The following is a 17,866-nucleotide window of genomic DNA, read 5'->3' as shown; positions in this document are numbered from 1 at the left end:
AAGGTATTTAGTTAGACCCTATTGTCGAAATTAAAACCCGCTCTTGATCTTGATTGAATGGTCACCGGACCAAGCCAAACTCCCTACATCAAACACTCGCCAATGACAAAGCTACTCCGGGTCGAGTTGACGGTATAATCCCTTATTTCGAAAGCGAAGAATTCATTAAGGAACACCAACAGTAGCAGCTTGAAACTTGGACATTGGAAAATCCCCACCCACGTTTCTCACTCCCTCACGGAAGCATTTTAAATATTCATCCCAATGGTGATGGAATAACTTTCCACCCGGACCAAACGAGCTTCATTCTTTTGCGATGCATTTTTAATTTCCACCACCCACAGCATAAATATGTTGGTGCGCACTACCCCCACCTCTCCCAAAGCCGGGTGTGTGTAATAGTGGCGAGGATATCCGCAGCCAGACCGAATCGACCCCGAAATAGCCCAGAGTGTGGGTGGCGGTGGTGAGAGAAAATCGATTTTCACTGCGTCAAACTTTGGAGCGGGATAATACGGAAATAAGCTTCACGTGCACTCAGAGGCGATATTATTTGGTGCGACCAGAAGGCGTAACTATTGTTGACAACGGAGTAGCAGCAGGAGCAGTTGAAGTATAATCCGTAGCGTATTATTCCAAAGCTAGCGAGCTATCGTGGGTTTGGGGAAGTCTAGCTCTTTTTGGATCGGATTACACATCGAGCCGATGGTGGGATAAGAGATGAGTAAGAGTTAGGTTGTTTTCAAACAATTTAATTCCTATAAACATTGACATTAAACAAATTCATATTAACTGGTCTACGTTGCGGCTCGGGCGGACTATTCCGGAGGCTCGGCGGCAGGAGTCTGTTCAGCATTGGGAACAGTGGTTGATTTCTGCTCGACGGAGCTGGAGTCGGCTTCTCCGGTGCCATCGGTTTCCTCAGCAAATCCATCAGACGGCAGTTGCGGCGGCGACGACGGCGCCGTTGGTCTGTAGCATTCGTTGGTGTCTTCGTTGAAGATGTATCCGTCGGGGCAGAACTGGAGGGGACAGTCGGAGATTGCTCTACGGGAGGGCTAAAGTATTTTACAATAGTGTTCATCATACTCCCCATGGCTAGCGATCGATCTATACTTACACGCCTTCCTGACATTCATAGTAGCAGTAGGAACAGGTCGGATGTGAAATATTCCCCGTGTGGGGACAAATCTCGATAGGATTGTACGCCGCCGCTGGATTGTAGCTGGCAGCTCTTGCTTCGGGTCGTATAACGTCAACAATCGCCCAAAGCATCGGGTAAGATCCGCTGCTCGCATATCCCTCGTAATCATCCTGATCCAGCGTAAACGAACCGACTCCTCCGAGTTGGTTCAGCAGGGTGAATTCCGCCTTGCGGCGATGCGATTCTACACTGTTAAAGGTGATCCACTTTTTGCCACTCCCGTCAACCAGGGTCGCGTATGGTACCTGCCTAGAATCGTCCCATGAGATGTGGAAATTTTCTCGCTCAATCAACTCCCGGGCGCCCAGCTTGGTGAGTCGCTGGACGTTTTTCAGAACAAATTTGCCTGTTTTTGAACATAATCGCTGCTCGTAAAGGTAACCATAGTTTGAGAGTAGAATAACCGTTTTCTGCGGATTCAGCCCGGCCTTGATATAACTTTTAATACTGTTTTGCTACGGGAGTGAATCATTACCATTAGCTTGAATTCCTACGATGCATGAACTTACGATATTCAGTCGATCTTTCCCATCACCCGGTAGCAGTGGAGAAATATGTGACGGTTTCTGTGGATCGTGGTAATCACCAGTTAAGATGTTAACAAAGTCTATGTACTTATCAATCTTCGCCACATCGTAACTGATTTCCAAATCCCGCGGATCCACGCCAACCGTTAGCGACAAACTTGCGTCGTACGTTTGCAGCCGCGACTGCAGCGCCCGGAGGAACAGCACCAGTGTCAGCTTATCGCACTTGCGGCCTCCGTACTGACCCGGGTAGAACCAGGCTATATCAACCCCGTCGAAACGGTGCTTCGTTAGGAAGGCCACGATGTTATCCACCGCAGTGTTCCTGCTCGGATCGTAACTCAGCGCCCGGGAGAAATGTGACGACTTCTGACCAACACCTCCGACCGCCAGGATGAAGCGAGCGGGATCACCAACATGTTTGAAGCGGTTCCGCAGATCGAGGAAGTATTTAAGCGCTGCAAAACTTCCCCGAATCAGATTTAATTCAATTATTCCAGCGAAAACGTCTTCACTCACCCCGACTGGATTTCTGGAAAAGCAGTAACTTCCCCTCACTGTTCAGCCCGATCAGATCGATCAGTATGAAATGGGTACACAAGCCCGGTCGCAAGCTGTTGTAATCGTACTGTTCGTTGCCGGCCGATATGTAGCACACAATCTTCGGCTGGTAGCCAGCGGAATAATCCTCTTCGGAGGAATAAATCTTGATGGATCGCGCGACGACACTGCTGAACACCAACAAACCTAGCAAAAGCAGCAATCTCGAGAGTGCCGAGTATTTGGGCACTGCTTTCATTTTCTTCGAATTCTATGACACCATCAGCAACTCCAAGCTAGTTCTACAACGTTCAAAATCATATAAACTACGGAGGCCCGGTGAACGTGGCCTTTATAACAATTATGAGCGATAATTTTGTAATCGGTTGCATGGTTATCATTGAGCAACGAATAGACACTGGTCACGTCTTTTCAGCACTTCTAATTTCGAACGGAAATTAGTGGATAGTAAACATTAAAACAGCTCAAGTATTGTTAGAATGTAGGATCCGATAGTCGAAGTTTGTTTAACATTTGTACGGGTTGATTTAAAATGCGCTTTGAATTTTTTGCGGAATGTTTTTGTGCATTTGCTGTGTAATAATAACCCTTACAGGGTAAAAAAAAGGCTCGTAACCATTGTTTTTTTTTTAGTCACAAAGAAATATTTATTATTAGTAAATATGCACTTTTCCCAGCCAACGATACGAGTTTTTCTTGATTCTCTTACCCAAGTCTTGCATCAAACTTATCATGCCGGAAGCTGCTTTGGATTCGATTACCGTACTAGCCGAAATTTTTTTTCGTAATTTTGAGCTTGCCTCACTAAATATACAATGATGCAAGCGATACTGGTTACAAGATATTTACCCGAATGTCGTTTAACCGAATGGAACTCTTTCCCAAATGTAACCTTATACATACACGAATGAAACAGAAAATCAAATCCCCTGATCCACATAAATAAAAAGTAGAAGGTTCTGAGCCTAGGGACACGGACGGAAGTTTGACGTAGAACTGTGATCGTTCAGAACACTTGGTTATTTGAAATGTAATTCTTTTCATTGTTCAGAAATCTCTTAATTTAACTCTTTTGAAACTCAAAATAGTAGCCCTGAAAAAGGGTCGTTTGTTGTATGTACTCATAACCTTCAAATGGTTTGTAACGAACAAAGAAAGACAATAAGCTTCTGGCAGGAAGTTCAACTGTCTAACTGAAAATGATTAATGAATATCAGTGGGACACATAACAGGGTGGAATGGTAGATGAATTATATGTGAATGAGTAAACAAAAAAATTATATCGTCATTGATTACATTGAATATGAAATTTATGGAGAAGAAACAAAAAAACAAGTTGAAAATACTCATGATATTTTGAGGTAAAATACACATGAAATCATGAAGATGCTTTATTTTTAAAGAATAGCTATGGTATTGTGATTTCTTTCCATTTTCTTATTCTTATTATTAGGCTTCGAGAGCAGTAACTTTTTCGGTGAAATAATGCTCGTTTGCAGACTATCACAATCAACTCGTATTGGTTCTACTGCTCAATCTATCATAAAAGGAATTGAGTCATTGAGAATTATGAATATGAGTCAAGAAGATTATTAATATTCCATTTCGTTTCATTTTTATGAAACGAAACGATGTAATGCCGTTTTCAATAAATCCTCGCATGATAATCGCGGCCTCCTCCTAATTAATGAACGATCACTGTATGGGTGACACTTTTCTCGTTGAATCGCCAATTTGTTGCTAAGCGTAAAACTCGAGAACGGATCGTCCGATCTGAGCTGTTTCTATTTTATTTTGTGTTCGTTTCCCCCCGAAGGGAAAATAACACGACGAGAAAAATAGGAAAATTTGAAGATAATGTTGAAGAAAAATAGGAAAATTCGGAAAAAAATGAATTCGCGTATATTATACATTGCTATCGTAGACGATATTGTTAGTTTATTTGAAATTCGCGTTTCATTTGTGTGAAGCTAAAACCGTAAGTCCAATAACGCACATAGTGAATAAAAATTATGAATGAAAATTAACTTTTCCGTATTAAGTTCCGTATAAGTGTTCCATGAAATAGAGTAACATGTTTTTTGCAAGTGAATCATGAATAATATATGTGAATTATGTCTGATAACAATTTTATATTATAATGACGAGTTTTGGTAGTAATACAGATCGGACTCGTCTGAAATTGTATATAATCGAATTATATATAATGATTATACAGTGTTTTCCAACTTTAAATTCCGAAAGTAAATTGAAATAAAACACACTTAGAATTCGAATTTCGATGAAACTTTTATTTCAAATTAAAGTTTGGTTTATGCCATTATGTGTGAACTACAACATCATTCAAATGTCCACCTAGGGCTTCCTCGCACACCTTGATTCGGAACAGGTAATTTTCGATGACTTTTCGGCACATATGGGGCGGTATCTCGGTCATAACTTCACGAATGTTGTCTTTCAAATGTTCAAGAGTTTGCGAAGAGTTGGCATAGACACGGTCTTTCGCATAACCCCACAAAACAAAAGTCTAGCGGGTTCAAATCACATGATCTGGACGGCCAATTGGCATCACCAAAACGCGAAATTATGCAAATTTCGTTCGCAATATGGCCATGTTCGGTCGTGTTGTGTGGCACGTGGCGCCGTCCTGCTGAAACCACATGTCATCCGTATCCATATCTTCAATTTGTGGCAAGAAAAAATCGGTTAACATGCGGCCATAGCGCTCACCATTCACAGTTACCGTCTCGCCGTCCTCATTTTCAAAGGAATATGTCCCGATGACTCCACCAGACCATAATGAGCACCAAAGAGTGACTTTTGGCGGATGCCTCTCAACAATCACGCGTGGATTTTCTGAGCCCCATATACGGAAATTTTGGGTGTTCACATAGCCACCGAGCTCGAAATGTGCCTCATCGCTGAAGAAAATTTGATGCGAAAATTCAGCATTTTGCTGATGTTGTTCGTTCACCCAATCGACGTATGCCCGACGTATTCCATGGTCACCACGCTCTAATTTTTGTACCAGTTGGACTTTATATGGATGTAGGTGCAAGTTCAAATGCAAAATTCGCCACAATGATGTGTTTGACAAGCCCAATTGCGGTGCACGCCGTGGAATCGAAACATTCGGGTCATCCTCCACACTGGAGCAACAGCAGCAATTTTTTCGGCCGAACGCACATTACGATGATGCACAGGTTTCACAATATCCGCTACGGATCCAGTTTGTTCGAATTTACGCACTACATCAGCGATTGTGTGCTCTGTAGGCCGTCCATGACGACCAAAATCCGTCCGTAATGCTCGAAAAACATTTGCCGTTTTTTCATCATTTTTATAGCATAATTTAACAAAATTAACACGTTGTGCGATGCTAAAACGATCCATATTGTAAAATGGCAGACATTCAACTAACGATATGACGCTTTGGTTGACAGCTATGTCAAACGGTTGTCAGCGCAGGGCTGTATACTTTCGGAAGCCCGAAATGGAAAACCCTGTATATGATTTGATTATATAGTGTGAAAAAACAATGTTATGAAAAATGTAACATTTTCGACGTTAACATTGGAGTAAAGTGGAGTAAAAATCGTGATTTTCACGCACAAAGTTGAAAAAAAGACATGTAATGAAAGTTTAAGAAATTTCAAACACATTTTATGCAGCATTGTTGTGGCGATATATGACATACAATACGCCATTGATAGGGGAATTTATCCAACATTTTTTTGGTCTAAGATTCAAATAATGAAAATAGTTAAACAATCAAACATTAAAATATTTGGCTAGGTATGTTGATAACATAGGTCGCTTATACTCCATCACAACACATTAAGTAACATTTTTGCATTTTAATCAGGCGTTAAATTACATGTTATGGTTTTTCTTCATTAAAACCAAATTTTATTTTTCAGACAAAAGGAATCGATGCGTTTTATGCGTATTTGTCAGCTACAGATAATCAATGGAACGGAGATGATTTTGGAAGAGGAATTTTGAGTGATATACTTTTAAGGTATGTATTCGTGATATTTTAGCGGGTTACGACCTTGATCCTTGGAAATACAAATTTTCGGAAAGTGGTGCGGGATAACTTCACTTTCCCAAATCCACAATTTTTTTTTGGCAATTTTTCTTAGCCTGATGGTTCCGGAATCTTTCTACCACTTCAACACTTACAACCCGTTTGAGCCAACTCATGTAACAAATGGCTCTTTTCAGGGCCATCATTTAAAATATTTTTTAGTATACGAATTTCTGAACAATTAGGAGAACTAAATTCAAGAAAATAATCTGGAAAATTGCAGTTCTACGTCAAGCTTCCGTTCGGGTCCTTCAGCACAGACCTTTTTATATTTTTTTAATATAAGAAATGTATTCCCTGGCTTTAAGGGGATGGATAAAACATTCATTTCTGCTTTTAAATTCTAAAAACACAAAAACACAAAACTTTTTTTTCATGATGTTAAATAAAATTGGGGACTTTATATAATCGAGGCCATCCTGTATAAAATATTCATTGAGTATAATGTATAATATAGTTCTAACCCCGTTTTTGTTAGTTTTTAGTCAATTTGTTATCTACCGAACAAAATTGCACCGCTGTTTGCTTTATTTTTCATTCATCTTTTGTATGTAACTATGTAGCAAAACCTATTTGTGTGACATCAACATTAGAGAAGAATGTTATCTGTTCACTAGGTGTTCACTAGGCTGTTCACATTAACCGTTAAACGTTCGCATATGCATAAGATATTGAAGCGCGTCTGATTCGTAGGTATATATTTCCGTCTGTCTGGCATCCAGCGGCTGAATATGAAATGCTTTTCCTCCGAAGCTATAGCTAAGAAGGCAAACCCGTCGCGGAGGAAAAAGTCTTTTGGCTAATAACCCACCGCACCCGAAATCCACAATCTATTACGAAAACCCAAGTTAGAAGAACACGGACTGATTTAACGGCAACAATTTTTAGCATGAAACAAGGGACACGAAGCAGGGTAAGCTAACCCAACTAGCCAGCGAGGCGAGGCGCATGAAGCTCGAGATCCAGGGGGTTGAGTGAAGTCCGTTGGTCAAACTTTGGAGAGCACTGGCTACCTTCGGGACAGGTACTACTGTACTCTGGCATACGTGGTGACAACTCTCCACACCACCATGAAGTTGGCTTCCTGCTCAGCGTGCGGGCCCACGCGGCACTCTTGAAGTGGGAGCCTATAAGCAGCAGGTTGACCGTAGCCAGATTCAGAGCACGGATACGAAACCTTACAACAATCCAGAGTTACGCGCCAACCAACGCTGTCGAGCCACTGGACAACGAGAGCTACTACAGCCAGCTAAATACCGTCGTGTACAAGATTTCGAAAGGTGACATCAAGATTCTGATGGGCGACTTCAACGCGAAGATAGGTTCTGACATCATGGACTACGAACGCGTCATGGAACGCAGTGCCGGAATCGGCACGAGTCAAGGCAAGAGATGCGGATCGTCCAGGATGGGAGCTTCCAACGAAGGCACTGTGCTCCCAGTGTGGAGCACAGCAACAATAAGCAAGTATGTAAGTAAGGTACCAATCCATAAGCACAGTGTTTCAAGTCATATCTTCAAATATCTAAAAATGTCTGGACAGCGGATGAATGATTCTACATGGTGTTGTTCGAACCTCTCTTTCATAGCTATAGACATTCATAAAACAAAAATGCCAGTGTTTTATAAGTATACACTCTATCCAACTTCTATAAGACCAGGTGATGATTTTGCTGCTTTGTGCCATTGTAAACAAACAATACTTCAACTTATATGCTAGTGTATTGGTATTGGTGACTAGCATGCACTGCATGATTTTCATATGTGTGTGTGCAAACGCTGAGCGTGAACCAAAGGTTTTGTATTTTTCAAGGGTGCAGCTTCTATAAGGCCAGTTACATTTTTCCGTTGTTTTAGTTGTTTTGATCAATAAATCTGGAAAATGCCGAAGACAGACAAATCGATGCATTTCACTAAGAAAAAGTTGGTATCAGAGATATTTCTCGACGGATTGGACGATCCCATCAAGTAGGGGAAGTGGGGGCATAGTGGTCACCCTAAGGAATACGCCCATTTCCGGCGCCCACATATTGATTTAATTCCCGTTTCTCGAAGAATATTATAGTTCAACTCATTGTTCTTCAAGATAAAAAACGGCTTTTACTATAAAAAAAAAAACAAAATAGTATGCTTTTCCCATTAGAAAAAAAGGTGAAAATCGAACGTTTTTTTTGCTTGAAGGTAAAGTGGTCACCTAGTGGGGGCAAATTGGTCACCCGCCCATATCAAGCTAAATGGGATAGATTTATGCGTTTTTTTCGTCCAAATTTTTTCAAATCATATTTGTTATAGTAGGTACATGCATGAAATAAGCTTGGCCTATTCACCTAGAGTCTCAATTTAAATTTTCTCTCGCATAGAAAAGCGTAGTAAGAAACATATAACGTTCCGCATAATGAGGCTTGGTTTAGCTGGAGTGGCATATTCATCCAGGGTCAAAGCCACAAAAGGATCTTCTTGAAGAGCAGAATGTGATGAGATATATCAGCTTTAGTAAACAGAACATTGTAAGATGTTATTCACCTATGACCACTTTGCCCCAAACATGAAAATAACTTCTATGCTAATTAATCACTGAGATTAAACGAAATATCTGTTCACCTCTCCTAGAATATGTGAACAGTCGTCCAAACTGATGGTTTGTCCAACATATCAGATTGAATAAACTAAATTTCACGAGAAATTCCTGAAATACCATGCGCATAAAACTACGGCCGAATGGCTATCGAGAGAGTAATTTCTGTTTTTATTTGTATTTTGACATGCGACAGCTCTACTGAAGTACAGGGTGACTCAAAAGTCATTAAATTCTTCAAACATAAGGTGATTATCAATACGGCATCTATAGTCAATAGTTATACTACCAAACAAGCAGGTGACCACTTTGCCCCCCATGACCAGTTTGCCCCCACTACGCCTAGTGCTCAATGGTTTGACAAATCCTCAAGGATACGGTAAGAAGGAGAGAGAGATCCACGTAAATCGAAGCTCTCTGACCGGGATGAGCGGGAAATAACTAGAACAGCCTAGAGTACGTCAAAACCGATTATGCAAATAAAGCAATATTTCAATTCAAATGAATACTCATGAATTTTGAAATAGTCTTATAGAAACTGGATAGCTGAAATTATCATATTTAAGCACAATAAGTAAACAAACAACTCTTTTGAACGAATTTGACGTTAAATATACTTTATTCTAAACATTCAACAATGTATGAATGTATCTTGTTGAAATTCTAACTGTTTGTGTTGCAACGAAATAGAATCAGGGTGGTTTTATAAAAGTTGGACAGAGTGTAGAACCAGATGGAAAAACTCTCACTTCTTTACAAAATTAACGTCAATTTCACATAAATTATAATAAGTTTTCAATTCTAAGGTCATCTGTAGATCTCAATCTGTTCAAATAACTTATTCGGGGTGGTTTCGATCAAGCTGAGCCATGTTGTAGTGTACTACCTTGATCAAAAAGGTCTCTCAGTCACCCGTTTCTATTTTTCATTTTTTTTTTGTAGATTGGCGCATCTGTCATTAACATTCTAGGGGATCTTCGTAGCCTAATTGGTTTCGTGTCCGCTACTAAGCGAACAGTCATGAGCTCATAACTCTGGGCCCTCAACTGACCATCTTTGTGTGTTATCATCATGTAATGGTGATTGAAGCCTCTCACTCCACATGCGATCTGCTGCATCGGTAATTGGTGCTATTTATAACACAACAATGGAAGCCTCATATCAACAGTCCCGCTGTGTGTATAGTCCAACTGTGAACATTCGAACAATAGGAAAATTCTTACGCCGAAAAAGGCGACGTGTGTTGTGTATCGATAGAACAGGAATACTCTTACGCCTAAATGGCTACTGTGTAATATACAACATGAGACAAAATGTACAAGATGAATTCGGCTCTGTTACAGCTGAATTGCTAAATGAGCCTAATAGCAAGATGAGAGAATGGAAAAATCGAAGATGGCGCTGATGGCCATACCGCAAATCGAACATAATAAATGGATTGGATCAAGCGCTGGCATAAGTGCGTTGCAGTCGATGGGAAGTACTTCGAAGGGGACAATATCGATATTGGTGTATAATCTCGTATTTTTCATTTCCTGAATAAATTCCGAGAACTGTTTGATCGTTCTACGCAGCGGATACTGCTCGTTTAAGCTCTTCGAATTTCTCATACTGCTTGTAAGCTGCATCCAGGGTTGCCAACTATTTTTTCGAAAAATCGGGGAGAATGAAAAAAAAATCAGGGAAAATCAGGATAGCTCATATTGGGTTGTCCGGAAAGTTCGTACCCATTTTTGAGAAAACAAAAGTATTATTTTTGAATTTTATATGCACAGTGTTGTTTTGCAATCAATTCAGGAAGTTCTGAAATCTTTCAGGTAGTCTAACAATTCTAAACATTAACTAATTATGGAAGCTAATTTGTCCAGTTGCGAGCAGTATTTGTGGGAATGTATCGACTGGTTGCTTGGTAGAAGCTCACAATACAGAATTCCTCTCCAATACCACCTGAACCAGATCATAATTTTTTTCAGGTGAAGACCGGGTCAGTCGGATAGTTTCAAATGACCCGTTTTCATCACCCGTCACGATTTGCTTTAAAAAAAATCGACGCATAGATTAAACGCACAAGTCGTAACGATTTACGTAACCATGTTTCAACTGATGCACATGAACGGAAATTTTAAACATATGTAGTGAACCTGCTAATTAATATGTCATGTCTCACGGATCATTCTTGCAACTTCTTGCTTTACAAACAATTTAATATATATTCTTCAAGAAATAAAACACTTCTTATTAATAATTACAGTTTAATAAAAAAAAGATGTTATACTTGGATGTTATTTGCTGCGAAAATGTAATGAAACCTGTATCGTTTTTATTTAACTGTACATAATTTTTGGTCGCTAATATTTCTTTCACCGTTTCCGTTCCTATTCTGTTTCTAATCTTCGTTTTATTGAGATTGAATTGCGAGAATATTCGGGCATATGATTCTTATAGATTATATTTTTTTCATGTTAACTTCAAAATTTAAAAAATGTCGACACTGTACCTTCGAAAATGCGAACAGATAGAGTATAATCGAAAGAAAGAGCAAGCATTATATAAGAGCGGACCGGAAAGCTTTTTAATGTAGACTATTACGACAGTTCTCATAAACAACCAGTAAAACTCCCAGTATATTTATGTGGATTTTTTTTCTGATTTAGCAAAAAGTAAAAAATCAGGAAAAATCAGGATCATTTTATAAAAATCAGGGAAAAATGAGTGTTTGTTGTCAGAATATCAGGGAGCGTGCCAAAAAGTCTGGGAAATCCTGAAAAATCAGGAAGGTTGGCATCTCTGGCTGCATCTATTATTCGTACGATCACTCCTCATAAGTTCTTTACAGGGTTTCGATCTGGCAAACAAGCCGACCAGTCAAGAATCTGAAGCTCCTATTCATACGAAAGCAAAAAAAAATATTTAAACATATGATAAGTGAAAATATACCACGTAAAACCAATTGTTGTTTCGAGACGAACTTGTCAGCAGAATATTCTGTTCGAAGTACTGATTGCCATTAATTTGAAACGAAAACAACAAATAATTCTATTTACCGAATACTCGAAAGCATAACAATATAATTTTGAAACAGGGCATGTGGAACCAAATTTTTAATTAGTTTAAATCGTCAAATTTTCTTAAACCATTTGTGCCAAATAAGTTTCCTAATCATAATTCCTCAATCTATTCCAACATTGGCTGTTATTTTATGTGTCAGTATTCAACAGCTGGTTGTTCCGTTATACACAGCACACGTGCACAAATTAGAGACTAGCGTCGCGTCGAGCCGCCGCACAGAACCGAAGTTTCGAAGGCGACCAAATCAAAATCAAATTACGCGAACTGAACGCGCGTACAAATCACAGCGCTGACGGTCATTATCGGACATTAGCGTAAATTCACGCAAAGCTCTGTTGACGGCTTAGCAGTGGAATTTCCGCCGAAGTATAACCCACAAGTACAACAAACAAAGCAGAACAAAACAAAACAAAAAATAAATGGTTCAGGATTTAATGCATGCGGACACATTGTCGAACGAATCGCATAACCGAAGGTGGCAGCGGTGGCGGTGCGAGATAGAGGTAGAGCTAATTTATGGACGCGGATCGCATGCAAAACGCGAAATTGTGTGAGAGAAGTTCCGCGGCGGTGTATCTGTTGTTTTTCTGCTTCTTTTTTTCGACCGTCGTTACCTTTTGCCTTTAGCAGTCTGTTTTTGTCCATGGTGTTCTGGTTACTTTTTGGAAAACTTTGGTTTGATTATATATGGGATAGAATGCGCACAAAAAAACTCACAGGAGGGTTGTGTCCGAGACACGACCGCATAGTTCACGTAGGATTCCATTAGGCTATCTGTTGATTTTGGATATGTTTGAAGAATTACATCGTTAAACTCTTTGGTAATGATTTGGTGGCCCTGAAAAGGGCAATTTTGTTTGGTTGTTGGGTATTGTTTGTTCAATCCATCAGTGTTTATCGAGTGATGATAACAGAAATATGGTAAACAGTCGTTGAGTGGTGCGGATCAGATAGAAGATGCCGAAGTGGAATGAGATATGAGGGAAACCGCCCTCTGTGACCCTAGACTAGATGCCTCCTGTGTTATGTATGGATGAAATGAAGAAAAAAAAACTCACCAATGTAATATAAGGTACACAATTATCAATTTTTCTCATCAGTAAAAACATGTTACTTTAATATAGAGAAAACATATTTGAAATGGAAAAGGTAATTTTGTTTTATAATTTTTACTTTCTGAGTGTTTATTCAACCCAAAGCGAATTTTAATTCCAACTCGCAAGCAGATCGGACAAGTTTTTAATCGATCCAACAAAGGTGTTTTTTTCACATCGAATAATAGTGTTCTTTTTCACCGGTTGCGCTTGCGAGTGGAGCGAAGTTTAAAGTGGTGCGCGCTGAGGATCCAAATCGGACACATTCATCACACACGCCACACAGCCGCGGCAAGTAGAAATTTATTTTTCTTTTGTTTCCCTATCATTCCTTCTACCTTCTGTGCACGATTTACACCATTGTTCAACTTTGTGTTAACCAAATCGGCAAACGTTGGCATTAGGGGTGATCATTATTTCTTATATACCGTTGAACTTTTATTGGAATTTTTTTTTCATTTTATCATTTTATTTAACATAAAATAAATTGAATTTAATATTCGCATCATAACCCTATAAAAAATATTTTTTTCACTTATTTATTTATTTTGATTATCATTATATTATGTTCATATCGAACAGTTGACCGATTTTTTTGATATGGCTGAGGGCGGGAAGGATCCCCCATCGACGCTATTGAATATTTCCGATACCGATCCTCCTCCTGAAGAGCAGGAAGATGAAGCTGAAGTTGAGGAAGAAACTTCTGTATATGAAGTTGGAAGTTCCGAAGATGAGGACATTGACGAAAAACAGGATTTCCGTCCAAAAGAATACCATGAAGGCTCCAAAGGCCCATTCATTGTATACTTTAGACGAAAATCTAAACCTCTCAATGTCATTCGTATCTCGAAGGAACTTACTCAGAAGTTTTCTGCAGTTACCGAGATTACACGGATGGGGCCAGACAAACTACGAGTTGTCGTCTCAAGCAGGACCCAAGCGAACGAAATCACGCGCTGCGACCTCTTTGCGATTGAGTATCGCGTATACGTGCCCTGTTGCAACGTCGAAATAGACGGCGTAATAACCGAAAAGGGTTTGACTCGAAAAGAGATTATCGATGGTGTCGGTCGCTTCAAGAACTCTTCACTAAAAACTGTGAAGATTCTTGCATGCGATCGACTGAAATCTGTGTCACAAAAAAATGACAAAAGGGTTCTCAATCGGACAAACTCTTTTCGTGTGACTTTTGAGGGTTCCGCCCTTCCAAACTACGTTGCAATAGGTGCACTTCGTTTACCTGTTCGGTTGTTTGTACCCCGGGTAATGAAATGCAACAAATGTATGCAACTCGGTCACACGGCCGCCTATTGTTGCAATAAAAAACGTTGCGCAGATTGTGGAGAGAGCCATGATGAGAATCCTTGCGCGAAAGAGCACAAGTGTCTTCATTGCGGCGGGACTCCTCATGATATTATTCAATGCCCGGTGTACAAACAACGAGGGGAAAAAATCAAGCGTTCCTTAAAGGAACGTTCCAAGCGGACTTATGCAGAAATGCTTAAGAGTTCCGTTCCAACGACTCAGGACAATCCCTACTCCATTCTGCAGAACGACGAGCCTGTTGCTGACGCTCCCAATGCAGGAAGTTCCGGTACATCGCAGGGTGCCGTCAGGAAAAGAAAATTTACTTCTTTTCCTTCACTCCCCAGAAAGACGACCGAAACTTCCCAAGTTGGAATGAAAACTCGAATTGAACGTGCTGAGAATATACCGAAGCAAGTACCTCCTGGTTTAAGCTGTTCTTCCACGCACCAGGGGTCCTCAACACTTCCCGGAGCAGCACCCACCCGGTCTGTTCCATTTTCGCGGTCGAGGCAACAGCCACAATCTGGTTCGCTTTCTGACCTGGTGGACAACATTTTAAATGCTCTAAATATAAATGACCCTCTTAAAAGCATAGTATTATGTTTGCTTCCGATTGTGAGAACATTTTTGAAAGAAAAATGTGGTTTTTTAGCAGCGTTCATTTCCCTCGATGCCTGATTCAGTGCAAGAGGTCAAGGATTTGACCACAGTAATACAGTGGAATTGCAGAAGCATCATCCCTAAACTAGATCAATTTAAATTTTTAGTTCATAGTTCTAACTGTGATGTATTTTCCCTCTGTGAAACATGGCTTTCTTCAGCCGACGAGCTAAATTTCCACGATTTCAACATTATTCGCCTCGATCGAAATGACTCGTTTGGTGGCGTACTATTGGGGATCAAAAAATGTCACTCCTTCTATAGAGTCACTCTCCCATCGATGATAGGCATTGAAGTTGTCGCTTGCCAGACACAAATCAATGGCAAAGACTTCTGCATTGCCTCGATATATATTCCTCCAAGAACCATGGTCGGCCGCCATCAGTTTTTTGATATCATCGCGGCATTGCCGGAGCCGCGGCTAATCTTAGGTGACCTCAACTCCCATGGAACAGCATGGGGGTCACACTATGATGACAGCCGTGCCACGTTGATTTATGATCTGTGCGACAACTTCAACATGACAGTTTTAAATACAGGGGAAGCAACTAGGATAGCCAACCCTCCTGCACGGGCAAGTATGCTAGACATATCACTTTGCTCTTCTTCATTATCCCTGGATTGCACGTGGAAGGTAATCCAAGATCCCCACGGTAGTGATCACCTGCCAATAATTTTATCGATCGCCAATGAATCAGGTTCTCGTGAGTCAGTCGATATTGCGTATGACCTCACGAAAAATATTGACTGGAGAAAATTTGCAGAAATAATATCTGAAGCACTTGTTTCAATGCATGAACTTCCTCCAATCGAAGAGTATAACTTTATATCGAGTTTGATTTACGAAAGCGCACTTCATGCTCAAAAGAAATGTGTTCCTGCTACCACTTTCCGACGTCGTCCTCCATCACTTTGGTGGGACAAGGAGTGCTCAAAGGTCTACCTTGAAAAATCATCCGCTTTCAAAAAATTCAGGAAAACTGGATTAGTGGAATGGTTTCGAAAGTACCAAGCTCTAGAAGCCAAACTAAAAGGTCTGATTAAAGCAAAAAAGCGTGGATATTGGCGGAAGTTCGTCAACGGTTTGTCAAGGGAGACAGCTATGAGCACTCTTTGGAATACGGCTAGGAGAATGCGTGGCCGGAACCATACAAATGAAAGTGAGGAATACTCTGACCGTTGGATTTTCAAATTTGCAAGAAAGGTTTGTCCCGATTCCGTTCCTGCACAAAACGTCGTACGCGACATTCCGCTCCAAGGCGATTATGAGAATTTTTCGATGGTAGAATTCTCAATTGCACTTCTCTCATGTAACAATTCAGCTCCGGGGTCGGACAAGATTAAATTCAACTTATTGAAGAATCTTCCCGACTTGGCAAAACATCGTTTGCTGAACTTGTTCAACAAGTTTCTGGAGCTGAATATAGTCCCGCATGACTGGAGACAAGTGAGAGTGATAGCCATACGGAAACCCAACAAGCCGGCTTGCGATCACAATTCGTATAGGCCGATTGCAATGTTATCCTGTATTCGTAAATTGTTAGAGAAAATGATTCTACTTCGTTTGGACAAGTGGGTTGAAACGAACAATTTGCTGTCAAATACGCAGTTTGGCTTCCGCCGAGGTAAAGGGACGAACGATTGTCTCGCGCTGCTATCTTCTGAAATCCAAATCGCATTTGCTCGCAAAGAACAAATGGCTTCCGTTTTTCTTGATATCAAAGGGGCATTTGATTCAGTTTCCATGGAAATTCTCTCAGAGAAACTTCATAATCGTGGACTTTCACCAATTCTGAATAATTTCCTGTACAATTTACTCTCAGAAAAGCACATGTTTTTCAATCATGGCAGCTTGAAATCTTCTCGTTACAGTTTTATGGGCCTCCCACAAGGCTCCTGCCTAAGCCCCCTCTTGTACAGTTTTTACGTCAATGATATAGATGATTGTCTAACTAGAGATTGCACGTTGAGACAACTTGCAGACGATGGAGTTATTTCCATCACGGGTACTAATCCCGCCGTTCTGCAAAATTCCTTGCAAGATACCCTGAACAACCTGTTCACGTGGGCTCTCAAGCTGGGTATCGAATTCTCTACGGAGAAAACTGAAATGGTCCTTTTTTCTAGGAAGCACGAACCCGCCCAATTCCAGCTTCACCTATCCGGAAAAACGATCAAGCACTCGATGTTTTTCAAATACCTTGGAGTATATTTTGACTCTAAATGTACCTGGGGAATACACATTGCGTATTTGAAACAGAAATGCCAGCAAAGAATCAATTTTCTCCAAACAATAACCGGAACATGGTGGGGTGCCCATCCAGGAGACCTCATTCAGTTATAAAAAACAACGATATTATCAGTGTTAGAATATGGCAGTTTTTGCTTCCGATCAGCTGCCAGGATTCATATTCTCAAGCTGGAGAGGATACAATATCGTTGCTTGCGTATAGCCATGGGGTGTTTGCATTCGACACATACGATGAGTCTCGAAGTTTTGGCAGGAGTACCCCCGCTTACTCTTCGGTTCACAGAATTATCCTACAGATTTCTCATCCGTTGCAAGATCATGAATCCATTGTTTGATAACTTCGAAAATCTACTCCAACTGACTCCTCAGTCAAGTTTTATGTCTCTATACCATGAGTACCTTACCCATGAAGCGCACCCTTCACCGGGCATCTCCAACCAAGTTTGCTTCCCATACTTTTGCAATTCCTCTGTCAATTTTGATCTGTCCATGCGACAAAAGATCCATGGAATCCCAGATCATCT

At 40.5% G+C, this 17,866-nt stretch overlaps 2 protein-coding genes across 14 annotated transcripts in view; both read right to left on the bottom strand.

Annotated features, from left to right (window-relative positions):
* Window positions 1-17,866, bottom strand: part of LOC129764714 (supervillin) — a 776,186-nt gene that overhangs the window by 139,745 nt on the left and 618,575 nt on the right. The gene's annotated exons all lie outside the window — the stretch shown is intronic.
* LOC129764716 (chitinase-3-like protein 1) lies at window positions 732-2,578 on the bottom strand. 2 transcript variants are annotated; one of them, XM_055764113.1, is made up of 4 exons: window positions 2,251-2,578; window positions 1,714-2,189; window positions 1,121-1,659; window positions 732-1,058 (listed from the first exon to the last, which is right to left on the bottom strand). In XM_055764113.1, the coding sequence occupies exons 1-4, from the start codon at window positions 2,528-2,530 to the stop codon at window positions 752-754; spliced, it is 1,602 nt and encodes a 533-aa protein (XP_055620088.1). In that variant the 5' UTR covers window positions 2,531-2,578; the 3' UTR covers window positions 732-751. The 2 variants fall into 2 exon arrangements, with proteins under 2 accessions (XP_055620088.1, XP_055620089.1); XM_055764114.1 differs by having other exon boundaries at window positions 732-1,047.

This window comes from Toxorhynchites rutilus, chromosome 2, assembly GCF_029784135.1.
Source record: "Toxorhynchites rutilus septentrionalis strain SRP chromosome 2, ASM2978413v1, whole genome shotgun sequence".
Taxonomy (NCBI): Eukaryota; Metazoa; Arthropoda; class Insecta; order Diptera; family Culicidae; genus Toxorhynchites; species Toxorhynchites rutilus.
This window is presented reverse-complemented; position numbering and strand designations above follow the sequence as displayed.

What these genes read in the sequence shown, in the direction of transcription:
- LOC129764716 (XM_055764113.1), bottom strand. Translation starts at nt 2,530, where the DNA reads ATGAAAGCAGTGCCCAAATACTCGGCACTCTCGAGATTGCTGCTTTTG. An exon ending in TTTCCAGAAATCCAGTCGGG is followed by an intron (nt 2,190 to 2,250) that starts GTGAGTGAAGAC and finishes GAAGTTTTGCAG; the next exon opens with CGCTTAAATACTTCCTCGAT. An exon ending in GGAAAGATCGACTGAATATC is followed by an intron (nt 1,660 to 1,713) that starts GTAAGTTCATGC and finishes TCACTCCCGTAG; the next exon opens with CAAAACAGTATTAAAAGTTA.